This window comes from Trichinella spiralis, assembly GCF_000181795.1.
Source record: "Trichinella spiralis strain ISS 195 chromosome Unknown Scfld1, whole genome shotgun sequence".
Classification (NCBI taxonomy): Eukaryota; Metazoa; Nematoda; class Enoplea; order Trichinellida; family Trichinellidae; genus Trichinella; species Trichinella spiralis.
The window spans coordinates 972167-994844 of record NW_003526940.1 but is presented as its reverse complement, the minus strand read 5'-3'; the positions used below and the strand labels follow the sequence as shown (position 1 = coordinate 994844).

Sequence of the window (22678 nt, the reverse complement as noted above, 5' to 3'; positions counted from 1 at the left end):
AGTAGAACTGCTCGAAGATGACTAGAACTTTTCTCCAGCAGTTATATTTGAAGAATTTACATTCATAAACAAATGTGATGTATATAAGTGCTTTTATTACCTTTTTTCTTAAATATTTAATCACAAAATTGATGATTCACAAATGTTACACATTTCAATAGTTTAAAAGAAATTTCGAGAAATTCCAATTCCCATATTATTATTGAAATCATTCTAAAAGATACTGCCATCTAAAGTAAGCAATATTTAAATAAATGAAGCAAAACATTTTCCGCCACATAAATCATTCTAAATGAATCAACTGCAGTTCCAGATCTCCTTCAATTTTTAAAGAGTCAATTTTTTCTGGCGCTACACGATGAACAAAATTTGTAAATTCCATGTTGTTCACATATACCTAAAATTGAAAAAATACATTAGAAACACTATTATTATTATTATTATTTATGACATATATTTTTATTTATTCACTGAGCATATGATATTTTTTTGACATCAAAAACTCTCTATAAAATAAGTGATAATTTGAAAGCTTGTAATTAATTATAAATCATTTTTAAATTAGGATATATTGGCTTACTTGAATAGCTTGTGTTTCGCAGACAAAAAGTATATCGAAATTTTTCTTCTTGTCGAATGGAAAGTCACCGTTACGTTCTTCATTTCCCCAGCTACCATTCACCATAGCATTTCTAACGACTTTCTAAAATCGGTAATTCAGATACAATTAAATTATTCAGATACAATCAACAGCATTGTCAAGTTTGAATGTTAAAATTTCTTGATTGCTTAATTGAATTAATTAATTGAAAGAAATAGTATAAATAGTTTTTAAGAACAAGACAGAATACTGTTTACTTTTTCATTGAAACGAGGATTAAAATGAAAAGCAATATCTGTGCCGGAACACAAATTGATGCTAAACTTTTTTGCACCATCAGCCGGAACGCCGCTGACAAAGAGTCGCCTGCCAGGTTTAAAACCATCCAATCTGCATTCGTATGGCTTTGGCTAACAATAATAATATTTTGATTTATTTAGCGATTGATTAAATGTTCTTCAACCGATCATATATTTATATCCATATAAAATTAGTAAAATCAGAGTAATCATTCGCTTACTATACTGTTCACTGAAACAGTAATTATTACTATAAAAAAATATATATATATAATTTTTTTTTCTTACTTCTCTTACATTTAATATACATTATTTATAAAAAATAAATTAAAATTTTTCTTTTTTTAAATAAAATGTTAGATTAAAAATCTAACTGAAGTTAGTTAATTAAAAAAAAGCACGTCATGTTTTCAAATGAATTCAAATATATTTACATAATAATTTCCTTCCCACAAAACGGAATGCAGTTCGCACGTTCCAGTAATCAACAGATGATTTATGGATGTCAGAGGCTGCATGTGTTTATAATCACCGACGTGTTTGTGATTAGCAAACATCTATAAAACAGAAAAAATCCATAATGCTAATACAAATTTCTGTTCAGTAATAAAGGATGCAACCTCGAAGCGATCATCATGAGCTCGAATACGCAAATCGAATGGTTCGCCGACTTTGAGGGGAGACTTGAAACGAGTTTCTTTTTTCCAAGATCCCTCATCGAAAGTGTTCAACACGAACACTTTCTCATGCTGCCGGCAACTAACGTGCAAAGCAATTCCGTTGTGTTCATGCACACCTTGTTGAAAATTGATGTCAAATCTAAAAAATATATGTATCTGTACGTATATGCAAAAATTGTATCATGCTTTTCACCTTTTACAGTATTCAATGTTAAAATAATGTCAACAAAGCGAAAAGACAATTTAAATAAAATATAACACAGTTCTTTTTTTGTACACCAAAAGTTGAAATTGATTTTAACAGAACGATACAATTTATTGCTTCTAAGTATTAGTTTTGTTTAAAATTTTAATTTCAGCTCAGATGTATAAAGATGAAAATATTTACTTTCAATTCATTCTATTGCATTTGATTACTTTTCACTAATTATTAATTAATATTTTATTTTATTACTAGAAATTTTTCAGATCATTTTAGATTCAGATTATTTTAAAAATTTTAAAAGTACTCTTTATTTCTCTGATTCATTCTTTTTATTTAATATAATTTGAAATTACATGGTGAAAAGTACAACATACTGTAACATAAAATTAATGTTAGACAAATAAATGGCAAAGCAGCAAATATATATAAATTAAAATTTATCTTCACGCTGCTCAGATATCTGGGTGATTATTTCCATTTCGAAATTGAAAAACTGATAGCAAATGTGATATCTACATTTTAAATTATAATGCTTATCAGACCGTTGAAATTACTTTTTAAATATTTGAAATATAATCAGAATGAAATATATGTTTTCCAGCTGTGAAATTTTTGAGACATAAATAAAGCAACGCTTAAAATTTGCAAAGGTTACTTTGCAATGATAAAGCAACAAACGCAATGCAACTTTTTATGTTTGAAGCAAAATTAAACATTTTTATCTCTTTCAAATTCTAAACAACAATTTGTCATACTGTAGTTGCTAAAAAAACTTTAATCAAAATATTTGCAATTCCATCAATAATTAATTGCAACATTTTGACATTGAAAATTTACATTTACGTTAAGCAGAAAAATGTCTCTCTCACCTATCACCAGTGACCAATCCTCTAGCAATTAGTGATTGTCCAGGTTGAATTGTGTTATCCAACTTGGCTAAATACGGAACTTTCTAAAAAAAAGATAAATGAATTTTTGAAGAAAATTGAAATTTATGCAGAGTAATCTTTATTATTGGAACTAATTTTTTTTGATAAACTCATATGCAGGTTTAAGAATTTTCTGTTGCTTTTACAATGAAGTTTTAAAGATTACTATTGAAAGTATTGAAAAGTTAGCTGTTGAGAGTTTTTTCATGCTTCCAATAAGCTAAAAGTTTTTTTTTTGAATTTCAAAATTGCATGTGCCATTTTTGCATAACAAAAATACGTAACAATAATAAGCGTTATATAATTGAAATAATACTACTACAATGGAGAGAGAAAGAGAGAGTAAGTTTTTTTTTCTTAAATGTTAAAAATTACAAACGAGCTTTAGCCAACGCCCTAAAACAGGAAAAATAAGTGTGACGAAAATTTTCCCTTTCATTCAAGTGCCACTGAGTGTGGTGAACACGACAACAACTGCCAGATAATATTGATTATTGTGCTGGATGTGAAGTTGGTGGTTCAGGGGATTCAGCGTTGCTCTGCGTTTGCTGTGAGTTAGCGTTCGGAAATTTTTTTTATTGAACAGAGAAAAAGCGTGATGTGCTGTTTCTCTGGTGCTCGATATTAGTCAAGCATGAACATTTTCACTACAGACGCCTACGCTTTTACAATGCAGCAACGATCATATTTTGCACTGCTGTTTGTTTGTTTGCAATGTACAAGCATGGTAAAATGGCAAATGCATATAATTATATGAAAATATTAAATTTGCAATTCAACTTTTCCTTTGCAAAATTGATATTTATTCTGTAATCTTTAATCAATATTTAAAATATTGAAAAAAATTGAAATTTCAACTTAAAAATTGTAAAATGAAAAAATAAAATTTTCAAATAATTTACCAGTTGTCTTTCCATAATTTTGTGAATATGCTTTGAAGAGATATCTGGAAAATTCGACAAACAGAAAGCAGCAACAGCAAAATTGATGCCAAAAAGAAGCTAACGCGTCTACGCCTGACGTTCGCTTGACAAAATGAAAAAAGCTGCACACAAAGCGAAATTGCCCTGCAAATACTGCAACGCAGTCAGTCGATGCTTCTGATATAACTAGATTTTGCGTGTTGCATGTCATTTTGTTGCAAACTAGTTAAACAACAGCAGCAGCAGCGGCGGCATTAGCGATGCTGATAATGATGAATCATATGCAATAATTGCTTTTGCCTTTTTCTATGCACGGTTGCAAAATTGTCCAAAGCTTGTAGATTTTTGGACCAGTCTTATTCAAAATAAGAAGCCACCTACTTGTACATGTCCTTGAAGATGCCTACTGTATTTGTCAATGCCAAAAAATTTTTCGAACAAACTTTTTTCCACGCATTCTTCTCAATCCACTTTACACAAATCAATATAAACCTCGCCTACGGCTTTATTATGCTGCAAAATCATTTATTCCATCTCTTTCCTTTGCAAAATTGCATTTCACTTCAATGAACTGATAAACTGATGTCAAGGATTTTTCACAACTGCTCCATGCAAATATTAATTTAATGCAATTCAATATTTCATATTTAAAAATTTCACCATCAAATTATATTATCATATTAATTGCAAACTTGTACAAATTTTTATCAATGATTACAAAATTTATGTAAAATTATATTCCAATTTGCAAAGTTACTCATGACTCATGATATACTGTGGTTACTGGTGGTGCTATTTTGTTCAATCATCGACGATTGAAATTTGAAATCAAATTACAATTCAATCATTTTTGTTCGTTGCACAATATGCAATATGAAATATAGAGAAGAAAAAAAAGAGAATATATGAAATTATAATTTTTTCATATTGCAGTATTTTTCAACACTATTTACAAGCAGTCAGTCATACCTTTACAGTTTTATCTTTTTCACTGATCATGTTCTGTGCAAACGCATATCCAGACAATGAAGCAATGTAAATTGAGAACGCTTTTCAAAAAGTGAACAACTTTTGCCTAAAATTATTTTTACTTTTTGTTTAAAAGCAAGCTGGCATATTTTGTCGACACGTCACAAGTTGAGGGGGAAAAGAAAGAAAGAAGGGGGGTTGGAAAGAATTTATGGATTCACGTTCAGCAGCACTTTTTGAAATTGTCACTTTCGAAAATTATCAGACCCGGTTTGAAAATTTATATCTTTAACAAATTGCATTCATCACAATTTGCACCAATTATTTTCCAAAATTTTTCCCCAAAAATATAGAAGAAGCAACCTGTACAAAATGAACATGTTGATCGAAATATTTTTATGGAAATGGAATTTTTGACAAATTATAATCTTTTCCTTTTACAAAACAAAAGGAAAATTTTTTCTTTTAATTATTAATTTTTTGAAAATTATGTGATTCAGAAAAAATAAATTTAAAAATTCATAATTTATCACGTTGCATTATTGTTGTTGTTGCTGGTTTTTTTGTCGAATAATCATAAAGCAACATTAAACATGCAAAACAGGTCGGTAATATAATGGATAAAGTTGCTTGACAATTTGCATCAATCTTGACAAGCATGCAGCAGAAAATGGAGCGTGGAAGCAGTTGGCGTCGTAAAATGAAGCTTTTTTCAAACATTCGACAACAAAATTGATTAATACACAAATTCAGTTGCCGTTTACCAGTTGTATTGCAACGACTTTATCTTCATCATCCGACGAATCATCATGCTTCACAATGTTCACAATTGCATCGCATAAAATGCAAAACCAAATAATAAGACAAGCAATGTTTTTTTTTCAAAAAAATTATAATAAAAAGTAAATGTTAAATTTTCACTTATCGATCAATGGAATTGTTGCACTTTGTGCCAAAGCGATTCGACAAATAAAAAACACCTTTCAAACACTGACTGATTCATTACTTTGCAATTACAAATTACCTCCTTCACATTAAACAAATCCATTGTTCTGTTTGTTCAAAATGTTTCACTTGATGACACATCTTATGTGAAGTTTTAATTCAACTTATACTTTTTTTATTATTTTAAATTGATTAATAACAATGAATAAAATATTTATTTTCGAAAATTTTATTCTACAGCAGATTTACTGAACTTATTTTTTTAAATTGTATTCGCTTAATATATTCGAAATTGCATTTAATAGTTTATGCATACTTTATGTAAATATTGCAAATTTATTCAAAATAATAAATGAATAATTATTGCTCAACATATTTCTAATATCCACGTAATTGGAACTGCATAAATTTATTTAAAAAAACAATTCAGTTTTAATTTATTATTTGAAACGATAATCTTTGATTTTCTCAGAATAGATTATAAAATTTCAGAAAGAGAGAATTTTTTTACAACTTTTCTGTATAATTCAAAAATTATAACTAATAGATAACTGAAAGTGGAGTTAAAATTGGATTCTAAAAAATCTTTAAGCAAGTCGACAGTTAAACACTAAGCAATACTATCCTTTAAATGATGTTTGATGAAGAATACTGACATTGTTAATTAACTGTTTAAAATTTCACTTAAAGTTCTTTTTATTCAACGATGAATGAATTAGTCAAAAAATTTTTATGTAACCTTTACCATAAAATACCACTTCACTTGTACCCTTCTTTTGAAGAAAAATAAAAAAAACTTTTTTGCAATAATTATATATGCATTTACATTTTTAAAAATGCGTTTTTGTGAATTAAAATAAGCCATTTTTATTTAACATTACAATTTGCATAGTACTTCTGAAAGTGACACTCAAGTAAAATAAGTCGAGTGAAAAGCTACGGCACATTCTACGCTTACTGATATTGCTACAGTATATTCATTGATCATCGTTATGCATTTTATTTTCAAACTTTTGTTTTCAAAAATTAATATTGTCATTTAAAAAATTATAAAATTAAAGTAATTACTGATAAATTATTTTTACTTTTATTTTTATGATTTCTAGGTTAAGTAACATTCTACGGTAACTGAATTGATTTAAATGATTGGGGTGGAAAAGTGTAACTGAAGCGTGTTTATTAGTTTGCCATTAACGAATTAAGTAAGCCGCGTTGTATTTGTGCTAGTTAAATATGTGACTTATTTTAATATTAGTTAAATTATTTAGTATTAAATTTTGTTAAAAGTAAATTGATTTAAGAAGCATTTTCTCACTTTTCGACTGTACTTGTATTTCAAGTTATAAGTCAGTTTTATTGTTTAGTTATTCTTTACTAATTAATTAATACTTGCTTACGCATTACATGCTTTATGAGAAAATATTTTTAATGAATTAACTTTTTTATTAATTAACCCAGGAAATCTTTGAAAATGAACGATTTATCACCCGACAAGAAAAGGAACGACTTAAAATCCGATGATGATGATGATGGTGATGGAAAAATTAAACTTCAAAGATCAGTATCTCTGTTAAATGGCATTACTATTATCATTGGCTGCATTATTGGTAGTGGAATTTTTGTCTCACCAAAAGGAGTCCACGAGCGTAAGTATTTTATTGTTTTTTTATCGGCTTTTCAGTTGAACTTTGAAACATTTGCCTATAACGTTCGACATAAGAGTATTATTCAGATTTGATCCGATGATTTTTAAAATTTACTAAAATAGTATTAGTATCAAAAAAATGGAACAATAATACTTTTAACGAAAAACAATAGAGAATGAATACATTTTTGGATAAATTGTATATCATAATAACTTTGAAATGAAGCGCTTCCTTCTTTCAAGTATCCACGGCATTGAATGTTAGCTTAGATGTTGCTATTACGTAAAAGCAGAAATTGATTATTTGAATTTTAATTTAACTACCATAATATTGTTCGTGAAACAGAATGTATGGCAAATTTAACTTTTGAATGATTATTTGTGACAATTAGACGGCTGAATTAAAGCAGTTGAGACTAAATATGTTAAATTTTGAATAGAAATGTTTGTTTGTTCAAACAAATTATTATGACATTACTTACTATTTTGACATCTAATGGAACTTATTCGATTGTCAGTAATACATGCACATGCAAACAAATCAACATTAATATATTAAAATTTAACTAGCCGGCTGTTTTCAAAATTGAATAAATTTGATGCATTTTTAAGATTCAAATAAATAAATTATCTAATAAGAGTTTGTAATCAGAAATGCGCATAAATGAAAGCCAATTTGTTTCTTATAATTAGACAACCGTTGCAACTTAATTTTTGATATAGTTGTATAACGACAAAAGAAAAAACTAGTCAAATGTATATAAATATGAAGAATACTATTAAAATATTATTTTTAAATAACACGAAAAATAAATTACTATAATTATTTCATCATTTAGAAGTATTGTTTTCATTTTCAAAGAACAGTACAATTTTAAATTAAAATTTATTTCAAAATTTAACATTTGATTATTATTAAAAAACATTTTAGGTAACGTAAAGTAGTTTTAAAAACACCAATGATTAATTACATTTTGCAGATAGTGGAAGCGTTGGATTGTCAATGATAATATGGATATTCGGTGGCTTATTTGCCGCATTAGGGGCTTATTGCTATGCTGAATTAGGAACGCTGATTCGAAAAAGTGGTGGTGATTATGCTTACATAACAGAAGCGTTTGGTCCTTTTGTAGGATTTATACGACTGTGGATTGAAGCCATTGTTATTCGGTACATCGTTTTTTTTTCAATCGAAAAATTCGTATGATAAACTTTACTAACCATATAACTTTATAGGCCTTGTTCAGCTACTATAACAGCGTTAACTTTTGCGAAATACGCTCTGGTGCCTTTATTTGGCGATTGTCAACAAGTTTATGCAGAGCCAATGTTAGCTTGTTGTTTACTGCGTAATTTGCTTTTTTTTACCATTTAAATCATAACTGTGATGTAATTCACACACATACACATGCGCATATGCACTCACATATATATGTATCTTGAAATCTATTGACTTGTCATTAATTTTTTCAAATAATTCTATGCAGCTAATAGTGAATGATAATTGATATATTAATTAAAATGCAATGCACTGTGTAGTTCTTAATGAAAATATGAAAAATAATCTTTTGAAGAAGATTGAATCCTCATCTTTATGGCTATATTGTTATTGTATTGATTTATCTCTATTAATTTGTTGTTAACAAATATTAACAGTATTTTTAGTCGAAAGTTCATTTATTGATAAAATTTAAACATTAATTTATGAAATTATTTTAAAATATGATTCTGCAGTGATATTTTTTGCATTAATAGAACAAGATCTATTTATTATACTATTTTATTGTATTAAAGTAGCAATGTTTGAAGCAAAAACGTAAAAGCAAAGTGAAAAAAAGTTGTATTTTACTTTTTGGATGGAAATAGCATATTTATATTAATATTGAATTTAATTTTTGCTTTTAGTTATTATAACACTCATCAACTGCTACAGTGTCAGATGGGCAACATTCATTCAAGACATTCTAACATATGCCAAAATTATTGCATTGGTGCTGATTATTGTGACTGGCTTGGTCATGGCATTTCTAAGTAATTATGAATAATGAATTTTGATTATAAAATTTATTTATAAAATAATACATTCGTAAATTATTAGTTTTACTACAATAACACTTATGGCCATTAGAGCAGTAAACTTTATTACAAAACAATAGAAAGGAATAAAAATCTATTTTTATCGAGAAGCCATTGATATTTGCGTATGTTAAGCTCCAGTTTATATATCTTTTTTGCATTTAATTTTTAAAGTTTTGGCAGAAAAAGAATTTTAATATTTGGCATTATTATAATCTAATTATTATTTAATTTAATTTAATGAATTGATGTTTTAGCTTCATCTGGTAGTTTCGACAATATATTTGATGGAACATCCACTGATGCCGGTGAAATTTCTTTAGCTCTTTATTCAGGATTGTTTGCGTACAATGGATGGTGAGCATATATATATATATATATAAGTACCAAATGTGAAATTATATTTACATAAATTTAAATTTCACATACCATAATAATGTTCAATGAGTGGTTTTTGATTGAAACTTTGTTTTCAGATTATCAGCATTTGACTTTTTTATAGGAATTATTTGAATTTTATCGTGGAAGAATTGAAAAATCCAAAAAGGTAAAATGTAATGGACATTTTAAAATAAAGATATAAAAATAAGTTGCTTTAGAAATCTTCCACTTGCAATTGCAATTTCTTGCTCACTTGTGACTGTTATTTATTGTTTAACTAATTTGGCATTCTATGCTGTTATCAGTCCGAAGGAATTTCTTGAAGCAGATGCAACTGCTATGGTAGCTGTGAACACTTTTTGAAAATGTTTATCAATTTAATTATAAAACTTCAAATTGTAGACTTTTGCTAATAAAGTGTACGGATCATTTGCATGGATAATGCCGATTTTTGTTGCGTTTGCTACTGTTGGATCATGCAATGGTGTCATTCTTACAGCTTCACGGTAATTTTAGCGGTATGAAATAATTAAAATCTAAGCATATGAGATAAGTTGTTGAGAATTTTTTAATATTTCAAAAATTATTGTAAATATTTTTGTTGCATAAATTTTTAAAGTCTATCTGTGTTACACTGATTCAATTATATTTTTAGATTATTTTTTGTTGGAGGTAGAGAAGGTCAAATGCCTCAAGCTTTAACACTGATAAGTCTAAAATACATGACACCCGTTCCAGCCGTAATTCTTACAGTAAGTGTTTTGTTTAAATGGGCAAATGAGTAACAGGAAAATTTATGCCAGCGCTCTCTGATTGGTGAAAAAATTTTCTTCCAACTTTCAAATGTAAACAATTTATAAAAATGGTTAAACTATCAAAATAAAATATTAAAATTTGAATATAAATAAAACTGAAAATATTGAAATTGTTTTTAAAGTTATAAAAAAATTTAAATGAAATATTTTGATCAAATTCTAATATTACACGCATTTTCAGGTTAACTACAGAAATTCATTTTAAGCATAATAAAATAACGGTAATAATCAAAATTTTCAACAATATATCAACAAAATACTGACAAAATATTGGAGCAAATTGATTAAATATATTAACGAGAATTAACTGTAACTTTAATGGCGCACCAAAAAATATAAACGAATGCATGTATATTTACAATGCGCGCATGTACGCGAATAGCTTTTACATTTGATGTGACTGATTGCTCTGAAGCTCAATTCATTTACAAGATATTTAATGAACCATTAATGTATTATTAATATAAAAATTTATTGTTAACAAGGTTAGGTTGTTTTATTTGCAATTTAATTTTTCATGTGTAAATTGTTTTTTAAAAAATGTAAATTTTTAGGGATTGCTTTCTTGCGTTTTTTTGTTACTGAGCAGCAACATCTATTCCCTTATCAACTATATTCAAATAGTAAATTGGCTTGCAATATCTTTGGCAATGTTATCACTGTTTCAGCTTCGTCGTAAAATGCCAGATGCCCCAAGAACAATAAAAGTAATTTTGAACAATTTTGATAAAAAATAATCATGTAAATTTATTTCAGGTGAATTTGATTTTCCCATTTGTGTTTTTGGTCGGTTGTTTGTTCTTAGTGGTAGTTCCTGTAGTTGCAGCCCCAATTGATACCAGTAATTTAAAAAAAAAGATAAAAGCGAACACAGTTTTAATGCGAGTAATTTGATATTTTAGTAATTGGTTTGGGAATTACGTTTACCAGTGTGCCGATATACTTTCTATTCATCAAACATCGTCCAGAAGTGCTGAGCAATTTTTCCAGTAAGTCATATATGATGTTCATGTTCAGATGTCCAAAACAAGTTATGGAATTTGATTTTTTTTGCATAATTGAAAAAGTTATTAAATTTATTTGCGCATGTTATTTTTGCATAATTTCAATTTTTCTTATTCACTTGCCCCTTATTTCATAAGTTGATTTTTAAATTGCGATGAATGGCAATGTGTCGCCTAAATGTGCCAATTGATAGTGTGTCGTTTGCTTTTTGAACTATAAAATGTGACAAAATCTGTTGAGATAAATGGGTAAATTTGATGTAATCATTCCAGCAGCTATTTTTGCAAACAATTAATTCACAGGTGTTTTATTTATTTATTGCTTCAACTTATTACCTGTGGGCATATATTTTAAAGATATTTCTTTTTTTCACATGATGCAAATCTAAAAGTTGACGGTTTTGTTTCAGGTAGTGTCAGCATGTTTACGCAGAAATTTTTCCTTGCTGTTCCTGAAGAATGTGAAGAAGAATTGCAAATGACAACAACGCTGGATAATAAAATTGATTAGAATTTTACAGTTTAATTAATTTGTTTGTTAGCTTGCTTTTTGTCATTGAGTAGTTGAATGAAATTGCAATGATTCGATTTTTAAGTAAAACATTATGTACTTGATTAAGTTAAAAATTATGAAATTATTCTTCTTTTATATTAGTTTTTTGTTTGTCATAACAATAAATCCAATTTGATTAAATTATTACAACCTGATATAGGAAAATTATAAGTATGAATGACACGAAAATATTACGTAATCATACTGTTGGCGTCATACTTGCTGAAAATGAATGATTATTTTCCATTGTCAGCTTTTTCCGTCGTATACCATAATGAAATCAACGTACTGAATATCAGTCAACTTTTGACACGTGAGCACGTTCCCATATGTCAGATGGCTTGTTGGAAACTGGTATTCACGTTTTGGTATCAATAGCATCGCATCAGGCCAATTGTACACTCTGAAATGTCATCAAACGGCATCGGTTTAATCTTTTTGTTTTGCAGCTAAAGAAATTTCCGCTAAATCAAGGTCCTCCATTTCCTTTAATTATTATTATTTAACTGCGAAATAAGCACTGCGACATCAATCAAACCAACTAACTATTCATATCTTTTTTGCTTTTTTATTCATCAGAGTATTGCTGTTCATCAATAGAATTTTGTTTTACTTTCAAAAGCTAACGAATTTCCAGTAAAAACTTAAGCTTTAAAGTATTATTATTATGTCATCAAGCAAAAACAGCAAGTCACTTCGTCACAGACCTGATTCACAGTTGGCAATTGTATCTGATTCAAAACTCAAAGATCCGGCAGACACTGAGATACATTTAAATGAAGATCAATGTAAGAAAGGTGAAAACGGTAAAAATAAAACAGACATTCATGACAGTGGAGAGTTGAAGCTTGAACGTTCAATAACATTGCTCAACGGAGTGAACATTATAATTGGCGTCATAATTGGAAGTGGAATATTCATATCTCCCAAAGGTGTTCACGAAAGTAAGAAAAGATTAATCTACTTTGAAAAGTAAATTTCAGTTAGGTTTTAGTTGCTTCATATAAATGTATTTAAATGAAACAAACCTCTTGCATGAACATTCTATATTGAAAATACTTTAGTCAGTATTCATTATTTTCCGTAGTTTTATCATTACTTTTGTAAAAAAAAATTCTATTTATTTGAGCATTTTACTGCATATACGACAATAATTAATTAAAATGTGCTTTTAGAAGCTGGAAGTGTTGGACTGTCTTTAATTTTGTGGGTTTGTGGTGGTATTTTTGCCGCCCTTGGCTCCTACTGTTATTCTGAACTTGGAACATTGATTTCTGACAGCGGAGGCGACTATGCTTACATCAGGAAAGCATATGGTCCGATGATTGCATTCATCCGACTCTGGGTTGAAGTGATTATAATTAGGTAATAAAAGAATTTCAAAGTTTTATTTATCTCCTTTTGAATGTTTTACTTGAAATAGATTTATATAATTTTTTGTTTTTAAGCACTAACTTTATTTCTTTCAACTGCTAACTTTTACTCTTCATCTGATCACTAAATTGAAAGATGAACCTAAATGAACTGCTTTGTTTTAGGCCATGTTCCATTGCTGTTATATCGTTGACATTTTCCAAATATGTATTAGTATTAGTTTTTCAAAACTGCCCCATTCCTGAATATGCTGAACCTTTGCTCGCATGTTGTCTTATTTGTAAGACATTTATTTTGCATTTTTATTTGCTTAACAATGCTTAATTGTTAAAATATTTTATATTACTTTAAATTGATAGATGATTTATTGTTGCTCAAATTGTTTATAGTATTGTTAACGTGGATAAATTCACAGAGCGTTCGATGGTCTACTCGAATTCAAGATGTCACAACATATGCAAAACTTTTAGCTCTTGTGTTGGTCATAATTACCGGCGTAGTTATGCTTTTTATAAGTATGTTATATCATATTTTGAACAAGTTTTTGACAATCAGGAAGTTTGTAGCTAATTCTGGAAGTTTTGATGATGCATTCAGTGGTACCAGTATGAATGCTGGAGATATATCACTTGCCCTCTACTCAGCTTTATTTGCTTACAATGGATGGTAATTATATTCTTTTAAATTTTTTTTCGCTGAAACATGATTTTTTAAAATTATTGTTTATTTTGCATTTTTTAATATATCAAAGGTAAACAATGTGCTTTTAAGGAATTACCTCAATTTTATAGTTGAAGAAATTCAAAATCCAAAAAGGTAAAACGGTAACTTAAATCCATATTAAATAATCAAAATTTTACTTTTAGAAATTTACCGTTGGCTATTGCAATATCATGCACCACTGTAACAGTTATATACACTTTGACCAATGTAGCTTTTTACGCTGTCATTCCACCGCATGAATTTTTAGCAACAGATGCAACTGCAACTGTAAGATTTGTTATTTAATTTAAACTTTTATATTATATATATATATATATATATATACTTTTTATATATTTCATAATATAACATGATAAAAGTTACATGAAACTTTTTCCTTTCATTGTGCACTTGAAGATTCTTGATTATTTAAATAAATAAATGGACAATAAATACAAACTTAATTGTAAAATTATAAATCCGTTATAACTAATTATTGTAATATGTTATAGACGTTTGCAGAAAAAGTTTATGGACCCGCCGCATGGATAATGCCGGTATTTGTTGCTCTTTCTACAATTGGATCATGCAACGGCACAATATTGACTACATCAAGGTTTTCAAATATGTATTTGTATCGCTACATGATTTAAATATGCGTCTCTTATTAATAAATGATCTACATGGAGAGTAATCAAATAAAAAAGCATTATGATAGGAAAATGTAATTTATATTTTTAGAATGGCATTATTTCAAAGCTTGAATCGTGTGTTCAGTAATAATTTTATTTCATAGAATAATTAAATCACAATTTAATAATTCAGCTGTTTTATATTAGGCAGTTTGTTTATTTTAGAAGCTAAATTGTTAAAAGTTTAACTTTTAGATTGTACTTTGTTGGAGCAAGAGAGGGACACATGCCAGAAACAATGACTCTTATCAGCATGAAACATCGTACTCCCTTTCCCGCAACTATCATAACGGTAAAACACAAAGCGAGCAACATCAGTTTGGATTGTTGTTGATTAATATGGTTTAAAATTTGTTTCAGTTTAATAAAGTGAAAACTTACTTTGATTTTTCATGTAAATCAATAATTTTTGGTATTAATTTTTAAAGTTGAAGATATTAAAACAGATTTTTTCTCGAGTATATCATACATTTTGAGCATTATTTTGCAGGGTATTCTTTCTTGCCTTTTTCTTTTGCTAAGTCAGAACATATTTACGCTGATAAACTGTGTCCAAGTCGTCAACTGGCTCGCCATTGCAGTGGCTACGTTATGTGTGTTTCACTTTCGTCGAACAATGCCAAATGCACCAAGAGTGATTAAAGTAAATGAATTATTTTTTTCTATTAATCAAAATTATCAATCAAAATTCCAATTTTCACATTAGTAAAGCAAATTATGCTAGTTTCTTTATGTATAATTGTTGTATAAATTTTAATACTCTTTAAAATTTCATTTTGGTAAAATTTTTTAGGTGAATTTAATTTTTCCCATTCTCTTCTTTGCCGGTTGCATTTTTCTTGTCGTGGTTCCCATCATTGCAGAACCAACAGATACTGGTAAATTTTGATGTTTTCCTTTTGTTAGTCATCTGTATTTGAAATAATTTTAGCAATTGGCATCGTCATTATGCTGTCTGGCATTCCAGTGTATTTTCTTTTCATCAAATTCAGACCCGAATTTATTTCCCGTTTTTCAGGTAAAATATGATTGTTCAAAAATTTTTCATAAAGATTCATATTATTTATATTAATTTTGCAGAAAAGACAACCGTATCAATGCAAAAATTGCTGATGGCAATTCCAGAAGTGAAGAGTTGATCATTTTAATCTTATATTTTTGGAAATTTTACAACTTAATCAGGCGAACATTATTTTGATTAATCTAAAAAGTATTCAGTGATACAGCCAATGATGGTGCTTTTCTCATATCACAAATTTAACAAAGTAGGATATTATAATTCAAGTTCTTTCAAAGAATGCTTCATTCGTAGAAAGTCCTTCTCGGAATATTTAAGTAAAGAATTCGCTATTAAGCAACGCTTATGATTATGATTAATAATCAAAAATCAGCTAGTCAAGTTTGCCATTATCGTTTGAAAGTATTTTTTCAAATTATACATGCACGTTATCAAATATATGATGCAATGACAATTTTGACAAGTCAAGTAAAAATTTCATTGCAGCCAATTTCAACTAACACATAATTAATAAATTTTAAAAAATGGTGAATTATTTATAGAAAACAGATGCAAACAAGTATTTGAAAAAATTTCACAATGATTTATTATCTGAAACCGGAGAAATTTATTTTTAATATTTGAATATATATACTGTTTTTATATTCTGGGGCTTTTTTATTTTTTGTTTACAAGATATCTTAGATGCTTCATAAAAAGTGGCTAAATTAATTTTAGGATGATAAAATTTCCAGTGAACGATAAATGCAATTGAAGAATTTTTGACTTTTCATCATTATCACTTCCCATACGGGTCATGCAATGCATATGAATTACGGATAAAAATCGAGCCTCTGTACAAGATAAATAGAAAGGTATTTTGCTTGCGAATGTAAATTTTTATGGAATGATTATCTAATAAGTATATGCAATTTTACATTATTCTTAATAATTATTTATAACTTTATTTGTTCAAATAAAAATGGGATTGTTTAAAGTACGAGAAATTTACATTTTCCGTTTGATTTATGAACTGGTTTGAAATTTTTCTGATCTGAAATCAAACTAATTGTCCATAATTAACATAAAGTATGCTTCAACAAGCGAAAAATCGATTTCAATTTAATCCCAACGATAAAGAATATTTATTTCCGTCGAAATAGAAAATAATCATACTAATTCATTAAACGTTTGTTATTTAGTTTAGCATATACCATCAGCATCCATCAGTTTTATTCTTTTGTTTTTTTTTAAAGCAATAATGTTTCTTGATATATTTTATTACAAACGTTTCAAGGCTTTAAGGCAAATTTTATAACTGACAGAACAACAAAAAAACATTACAGCAATTTTTTTTCTATTGCTAATACTTTGTTTGTCAAAATGTTCAACTGCTTTTGTAGAAGATCAATTTTTGATGTTAAATAAACGTTCAGCATGATAAAGTCCGTGACGGAAATGTCTGGCTGGTGTTTGTGAACGGGGGGCAGTTGGGCTGGTAAAGCAAGCTGCTTTGCAAGCATTCCAGTTTCACTGACTGGCATCAAGTTAGCCGGAATGATCGGTATATTCGGAATAACTCGGTGCATAAATGGGGCAAGCCGACGTTGGGACTCTTGGAATTGTTGCTTCATTATTTCACTTTTCAAAAATGCGGCATCGTATCCAGCCTTTAAAGTTTCGTCCAGTAGCGAATCTCGTCGAATTCGACCATGCATCTTAGCTTCGACGAATTTCTCGTCTGTCAGAATTTCTTTCGCATTTAAATTTTGAACCACAACAATAAAAATTATTGATAAATAATCAATTACTTGCATATCTTTAGTTATATGTATATATTTGCATAAAAGTAAATAAATATGTATCTATTTCACTTTAATATTGTAAGAATAGTGGCAAGAATTTGTTGTTTACAACAACAAATATGACGACCTGAATTTGATCAAGGATCATTAACTGTAATGGCCTTGTATGGAAAATTAAAGGTCAATGTCAGCATCACATCAGTCAAGCATATATCATCATTATCATTAGCTTTCCTACTGAACAACATTCTAATTTGTTTATTCGTCAGTTGAAAATGGAGCGAAAGTACTTTAAAAACGAATAATAAAACTGTTACTTGTTTATCATATTTTGCTTTACAAAAAGCGTACTTCTTATTAATTATTTTTCATTTTTATTAAAAAATTCATTTAAAAAATATATAATTTAAAAATGGAATTTCTTTCTTCTGGGTGAGTAAAAATAGTTAAGTTGTAAAACTTTGCAATAAAACTTTTGTGGGATATTAAACGTATGCAACTATCCTGAGCATTTTTTTATTTTTGAAATTCATCTGATCTTTTCAGTTAATTTGAAAACAAATTCAAAAAATGGAATAAATATAGCAATAATTTTCAAAAGTTTATCAGATAACGATAAGCTTCGATGGATTTAGAAAGTAAATAAGGAAGAATAGATTTAGCCTGTTCACGTCATTTGATGGAAATTCACTTCTGCAAGAGCAATTTCATGACTTTGCAAATTCACTTGCAAATTTGAATGATTCATTGATGCAGATTAACAAGTTGAATGATGAACAATGTTAAAAATAGAAAAGTTAGCTATTTTGAAAAATTGCCAAGTTTGAAAATCAAGCACAAATTCCTTCAATGTGGGGGTTCTTGAAGAAGAAGAAGAAGAAAAAACTGTAGTGATAATTTCCATGAGAAGACAATTGTCTCTTTGTATGTATATGTGCCATTTATTTCTTTTTAATGCATGCCAATTGATCAATCAGACTCAAAGATTAAGAAGAAGCTGAATTTTTAAGCCTTTTTCAGCTTTTAAGGTTTCAGTCGTCAATCACTTGTTTCCCTCTATTGATTAATTTTAAACCAATATCAAGCATATAAATAAAATAAATATTAAAGCGTTTTTATCACCAACAAGAGTATCATTTCTATTATTATTTTTTCATTATTATCACTGTTATTGTGATCAACCGGCAGTTAATAAACAACCTCTTCGACTCTTTTCAACAACTCCAGTAAGTTCACACTAATTTTAATACTTTTATTACTGAAATTCAAATTAAATTATTTATTTATTATCTTAAATAAACAATAAATAATATTTCTTCATCATTATTGTATTATTTATTGCTGAATTTCATTTGAATATAAAACAGTCACCCTTTTCATTTGAACATTATTATTTTGGAATAATTTCAATTTAATTTTAATATATTTGATGAAAAAGCAATAAATAAATTACGCAAAATTAATAATTACTTGTTTTTTTCTCATTTTAATTTTATTATACCAGTAACATAAACAATTTTAATGTTGAAATGTTTAAAGTCATTTTATTCATGGAAAATGTTGTGCAAAATATTTCATTAATTTTGATCATTCTGGAATTTACAATTGCCTTAATTCTTGTCATTTAATCAACTATTCTACTGTAATATTGCATAATTTCTGTTTGTTTATTTTAACAAAATTGTATTATTTAAACTGTAAAAATTCCTCTGAACAAAGCACTGACTACTCCCTAAGATTTGTCCAGTTTAATTGGTGATTGAATAATTTTTATAAAATAAATTAATTAATGAATAAAGCCGCTTTTTTGTTTATTGTTCAAGTTTACAAAAAATATACTTTTATTAAAATTGTTTTACGCTAGCTTTATTGTTTTGACTTTTGAAATAGTTCAACAGTTGTAAAGTTCATTCTATGGTATTTCAATTTTTGAAGCATTTCATTAGAGAGTGTGATTTATTTTTATTTCTGCTAATTTGCAATTTTGTTCAGCTTGTTTCATTTGAAAGCAGCTCAGAAACATCTTCTCAATGATTAAGCTATTTAAAGCAATGTTCAAGTAATGAAATTGACAGTTCATTTGTTAATTTTATGTGACGCATGAAATGCTGTCCTGATCTATTAAATAAATTTGCTAAATGGAACATTATGGACGAAGCATTTCATAGTTATGATTTTTTAGTTTTAATAATTCAAAATCAAAATGAAAGCAAATACAAACGTGGTTTGATTATTTTAAATGCGTCATGCTGATGTAATGGTCAAAAATATTGCTCAAAAGCTATACGTGTGACATTTCAATTTCAATTTCAATCATTTTTATTTTCACTTTTGCTGAAATTATTTAAAATGACAAAATTTTATTTTAGATTGTAGATTATTCTTTTCAATTTTTGTTAATTTTTATTAAATTTTGTTTTATTTAAGATGAAAGTTTTATTAAGATTTTGAAATTAAAAAAACAAAAAATTTCATTCACTGATATGCCTGTGAAAATAATACCAAAAAAATCTTTTTATAATAATAATAATATCATCGTATATTAAAGTATACTGATGAACAACAACATTGTTTGTGCTTGTTTTGAAAATGTTTGAAGCAAGCAGCACGTTGAAAATTGTATTAGCACTTGGTCATTTTCATTGTATGCTCTACAAATGAGATACATTAATTGGATGCATAAAATTCAAATTTAAATTATTTTTATTTTGCACCAGATGAGAATAATGTACAATTTGTCAGCCTAATAGAATCAGCCTACATGTATAAGCCAACGTTAGACTGGTGATTGTTTTAACTAAATTGCCAGCATGATCATTACAGTCCACTGTTTTGCTGGAAATGTCAATTTTAATTTTTCTTACTGGCTATATTGGTAAATATTCGACTTTATCATTATTTCAATTGCACGAACACTGTTTGGCCACCACTGTGGTGTACCAACTAATACTGTGGTATACTTATTCATTTACACAGCTCTTCTAATATTCATTCAACTTCTAGCCAGTCCAATTTCCCTTTCACTTTCATTTACATTTCTAGAATATACATATAGTTGAAGAATTTTCTATTCTCGCTTTCAAAAATCAGAAAAATTGCACCAAACAGTAAGTTCATTTTTCCATAATAACGGTTCCATGATTTAATCAATTTAATTTGCAAACTGATTTTCTGTTTTATTTCTAAGCAAATTTCTGAAATTCATACTATGAACTATATTTTTTTTCAGCAAAGCTTTCAGTTTTATAATTTTAATGTATAACTTGAATGCATTTAGGCAAACTGATGTATATTAGCATATTCAATTTTTTAGAATCAATCTAACAGATTTATATGCATTTCAGCTGCTCATATATGAAAAAATATTCTTGAAAATTGAAAAAAATAGTAACTTTAAATTTAACAGATAACGAGAAAATGAATTCTCTTGATCACTGTTATATAATATTTGATGTGCATAAATAGTTCGATTTTATTATTAGAAATTATGAAGAACAATGTATGAAATACCCTAATGAACTTGTATAAATATGATTCTTGATTATCTAATGAAATTCCCAAACTGATCAAATGTTTGTATTTTAATTTTGTTTCTAAAAGTGCAAAGTCGATATCGAATTCATATTAAAAGGTAAAATTATATTTAAAATAACTTTCATTACTCAAAATTATTATCATCTATTGACAAGAATGCATAAATAACTTATTATAGACTAAAATCATTAAATTTTATTAATAATGAATAAAATTAAACATTTGAAATTACAAAAATTTTATAAGAAAATTTCATCATCATTTAATAATGAAACGATAATGAAGTTAATAACTGTATGAAAAGCTTGCCCCCAATAAATAATTACAATAAGGCCGTAAGCATTATTGAATGCAGAGTTTTCGAAAATCACAAAATAATTCAAACCACTTAACAGAACACGAAGCATATTTTTGTTTGACAATTTACTTTTATTGTGCAATCTTGCTGCAGAAAGATCAATTTTTGTAATTTGTAAAAAGAAAACTAATTTATAGTATTTTTTGGTGAAAATTAAAGGCTAATAATAAAAAACTTTTTTAAATTGCTCAGAAATTTAAACCATGCTGCAACCATCAAATTTTGACATATCGTTTTTATCAAATTGCTTTTTCTGTATTTAATAAAATGAGCCATTTCATCTTTATTGACTTAAAAACCTCCTCACGATGAAAAATTGATTCGATTAAAAATAAAAAGAGAAATTGCTTTTTGAGTAGCTGGAACCCAAAATAAGAGCATAATTAATCAATTGCACAATTTGCAAATGGTGTAAATGCTCTTTTGTTAGGTAAAAAATTTTTGTCTTCTAAAAGGTTGGATTATAATGAATTTTGAAAATAAATCTTTACAACTTTAACCATTTGCACAGAAAAAAACAAAAACTCCAGTGGAATAATTATTTTCCTTTAGTTCTGCAATTATTAAACGTTGAAACAATTTTGAAAGTTGGAAGATCTGTAAAAATTTTATATGATTTAAATAGTTTAAAATGTTTTAAAAATAAAATTTAATTTCACATTTGAAAAGTATATGAAGTATATTGCATAAAACTGAAATCAAAAACAACACAAAGAATTTCAGCATTTAATAATATTCTGAAACAATTAAACTCAGCAATTAAGTATTTTTTATATTCAATTTCAGTTTTTTGAATTCTAAATCATATTGTAATTCATAACTCTAATTGCACAATAATATGCAATTTTAATAATTTAAAGTAATATTTTTAAATATGCAAAATAGAAAAATATTTTTTATTTAAGTCAAATTTTTATTTGACAAATTGAAATAATAATCAATTTGATAAAAGAGACGAACCCATTCATGAGACATGAAAGAGTATAATTTCGACTGAACAATGGCAACCAATCAAGAATATAAAAATTGGAATGAAGTGTACTCGATACACACACGCGTATTGCGATATAAATTTAATAAAGGAATCATCATAGGGCATTATTCCCAAATTTTATGCATCCTTTGCAAAATAACAGCCTGTATTTTATCAACAAAAAATAGAAAATATTCTTATTAAAATGATGATCGAAA

The 22678-nt window shown here is 27.5% G+C and overlaps 4 protein-coding genes across 4 annotated transcripts; 2 read left to right on the top strand and 2 right to left on the bottom strand.

Annotated features, from left to right (window-relative positions):
- Nucleotides 1-283: 283 nt before the first annotated feature.
- Tsp_07367 (beta-galactoside-binding lectin) lies at nucleotides 284-3153 on the bottom strand. The gene is made up of 7 exons (XM_003381608.1): nucleotides 3094-3153; nucleotides 2655-2737; nucleotides 1521-1719; nucleotides 1335-1457; nucleotides 859-1011; nucleotides 581-703; nucleotides 284-397 (listed from the first exon to the last, which is right to left on the bottom strand). Exons 1-7 carry the CDS (start codon nucleotides 3151-3153, stop codon nucleotides 284-286), a joined length of 855 nt encoding a protein of 284 aa, XP_003381656.1.
- Nucleotides 3154-6387: 3234 nt separating this feature from the next.
- On the top strand, nucleotides 6388-11983 carry Tsp_07368 (y+L amino acid transporter 1). The gene is made up of 15 exons (XM_003381607.1): nucleotides 6388-6391; nucleotides 6444-6465; nucleotides 6658-6675; nucleotides 7010-7197; nucleotides 8177-8366; nucleotides 8433-8545; nucleotides 9102-9227; nucleotides 9530-9611; nucleotides 9872-9995; nucleotides 10056-10159; nucleotides 10309-10405; nucleotides 11023-11175; nucleotides 11225-11309; nucleotides 11371-11457; nucleotides 11883-11983. Exons 1-15 carry the CDS (start codon nucleotides 6388-6390, stop codon nucleotides 11981-11983), a joined length of 1494 nt encoding a protein of 497 aa, XP_003381655.1.
- A 709-nt stretch (nucleotides 11984-12692) lies between these two features.
- Nucleotides 12693-17052, top strand: Tsp_07369 (large neutral amino acids transporter small subunit 1). The gene is made up of 13 exons (XM_003381606.1): nucleotides 12693-12969; nucleotides 13201-13390; nucleotides 13789-13914; nucleotides 13955-14065; nucleotides 14171-14215; nucleotides 14266-14389; nucleotides 14614-14717; nucleotides 14989-15085; nucleotides 15284-15436; nucleotides 15587-15671; nucleotides 15874-15927; nucleotides 16354-16370; nucleotides 17047-17052. Exons 1-13 carry the CDS (start codon nucleotides 12693-12695, stop codon nucleotides 17050-17052), a joined length of 1389 nt encoding a protein of 462 aa, XP_003381654.1.
- Nucleotides 17053-17130: 78 nt separating this feature from the next.
- Tsp_07370 (hypothetical protein) lies at nucleotides 17131-20563 on the bottom strand. Its single transcript, XM_003381605.1, has 3 exons — nucleotides 20460-20563; nucleotides 20357-20430; nucleotides 17131-17609 (listed from the first exon to the last, which is right to left on the bottom strand). Exons 1-3 carry the CDS (start codon nucleotides 20561-20563, stop codon nucleotides 17131-17133), a joined length of 657 nt encoding a protein of 218 aa, XP_003381653.1.
- Between the last annotated feature and the right edge of the window lie 2115 nt (nucleotides 20564-22678).

Coding starts and splice junctions, on each gene's coding strand:
- Tsp_07367 (XM_003381608.1), bottom strand. CDS start 3,153: ATGAAAGGGAAAATTTTCGTCACACTTATTTTTCCTGTTTTAGGGCGT. Junction 2,738..3,093: donor TAGGGCGTTGGCTAAAGCTC/GTTTGTAATTTT, acceptor TCTTTTTTTTAG/AAAGTTCCGTATTTAGCCAA. Junction 1,012..1,334: donor TGTGGGAAGGAAATTATTAT/GTAAATATATTT, acceptor TATTATTGTTAG/CCAAAGCCATACGAATGCAG.
- Tsp_07368 (XM_003381607.1), top strand. Junction 8,367..8,432: donor ATTGAAGCCATTGTTATTCG/GTACATCGTTTT, acceptor ATAACTTTATAG/GCCTTGTTCAGCTACTATAA. Junction 10,160..10,308: donor GTCATTCTTACAGCTTCACG/GTAATTTTAGCG, acceptor TTATATTTTTAG/ATTATTTTTTGTTGGAGGTA.
- Tsp_07369 (XM_003381606.1), top strand. CDS start 12,693: ATGTCATCAAGCAAAAACAGCAAGTCACTTCGTCACAGACCTGATTCA. Junction 12,970..13,200: donor TCCCAAAGGTGTTCACGAAA/GTAAGAAAAGAT, acceptor ATGTGCTTTTAG/AAGCTGGAAGTGTTGGACTG. Junction 15,672..15,873: donor TGCAGAACCAACAGATACTG/GTAAATTTTGAT, acceptor TTAATTTTGCAG/AAAAGACAACCGTATCAATG.
- Tsp_07370 (XM_003381605.1), bottom strand. CDS start 20,563: ATGAATAAGTATACCACAGTATTAGTTGGTACACCACAGTGGTGGCCA. Junction 20,431..20,459: donor AATATTTACCAATATAGCCA/GTAAGAAAAATT, acceptor TGACATTTCCAG/CAAAACAGTGGACTGTAATG. Junction 17,610..20,356: donor TCTAACGTTGGCTTATACAT/GTAGGCTGATTC, acceptor ATATAACTAAAG/ATATGCAAGTAATTGATTAT.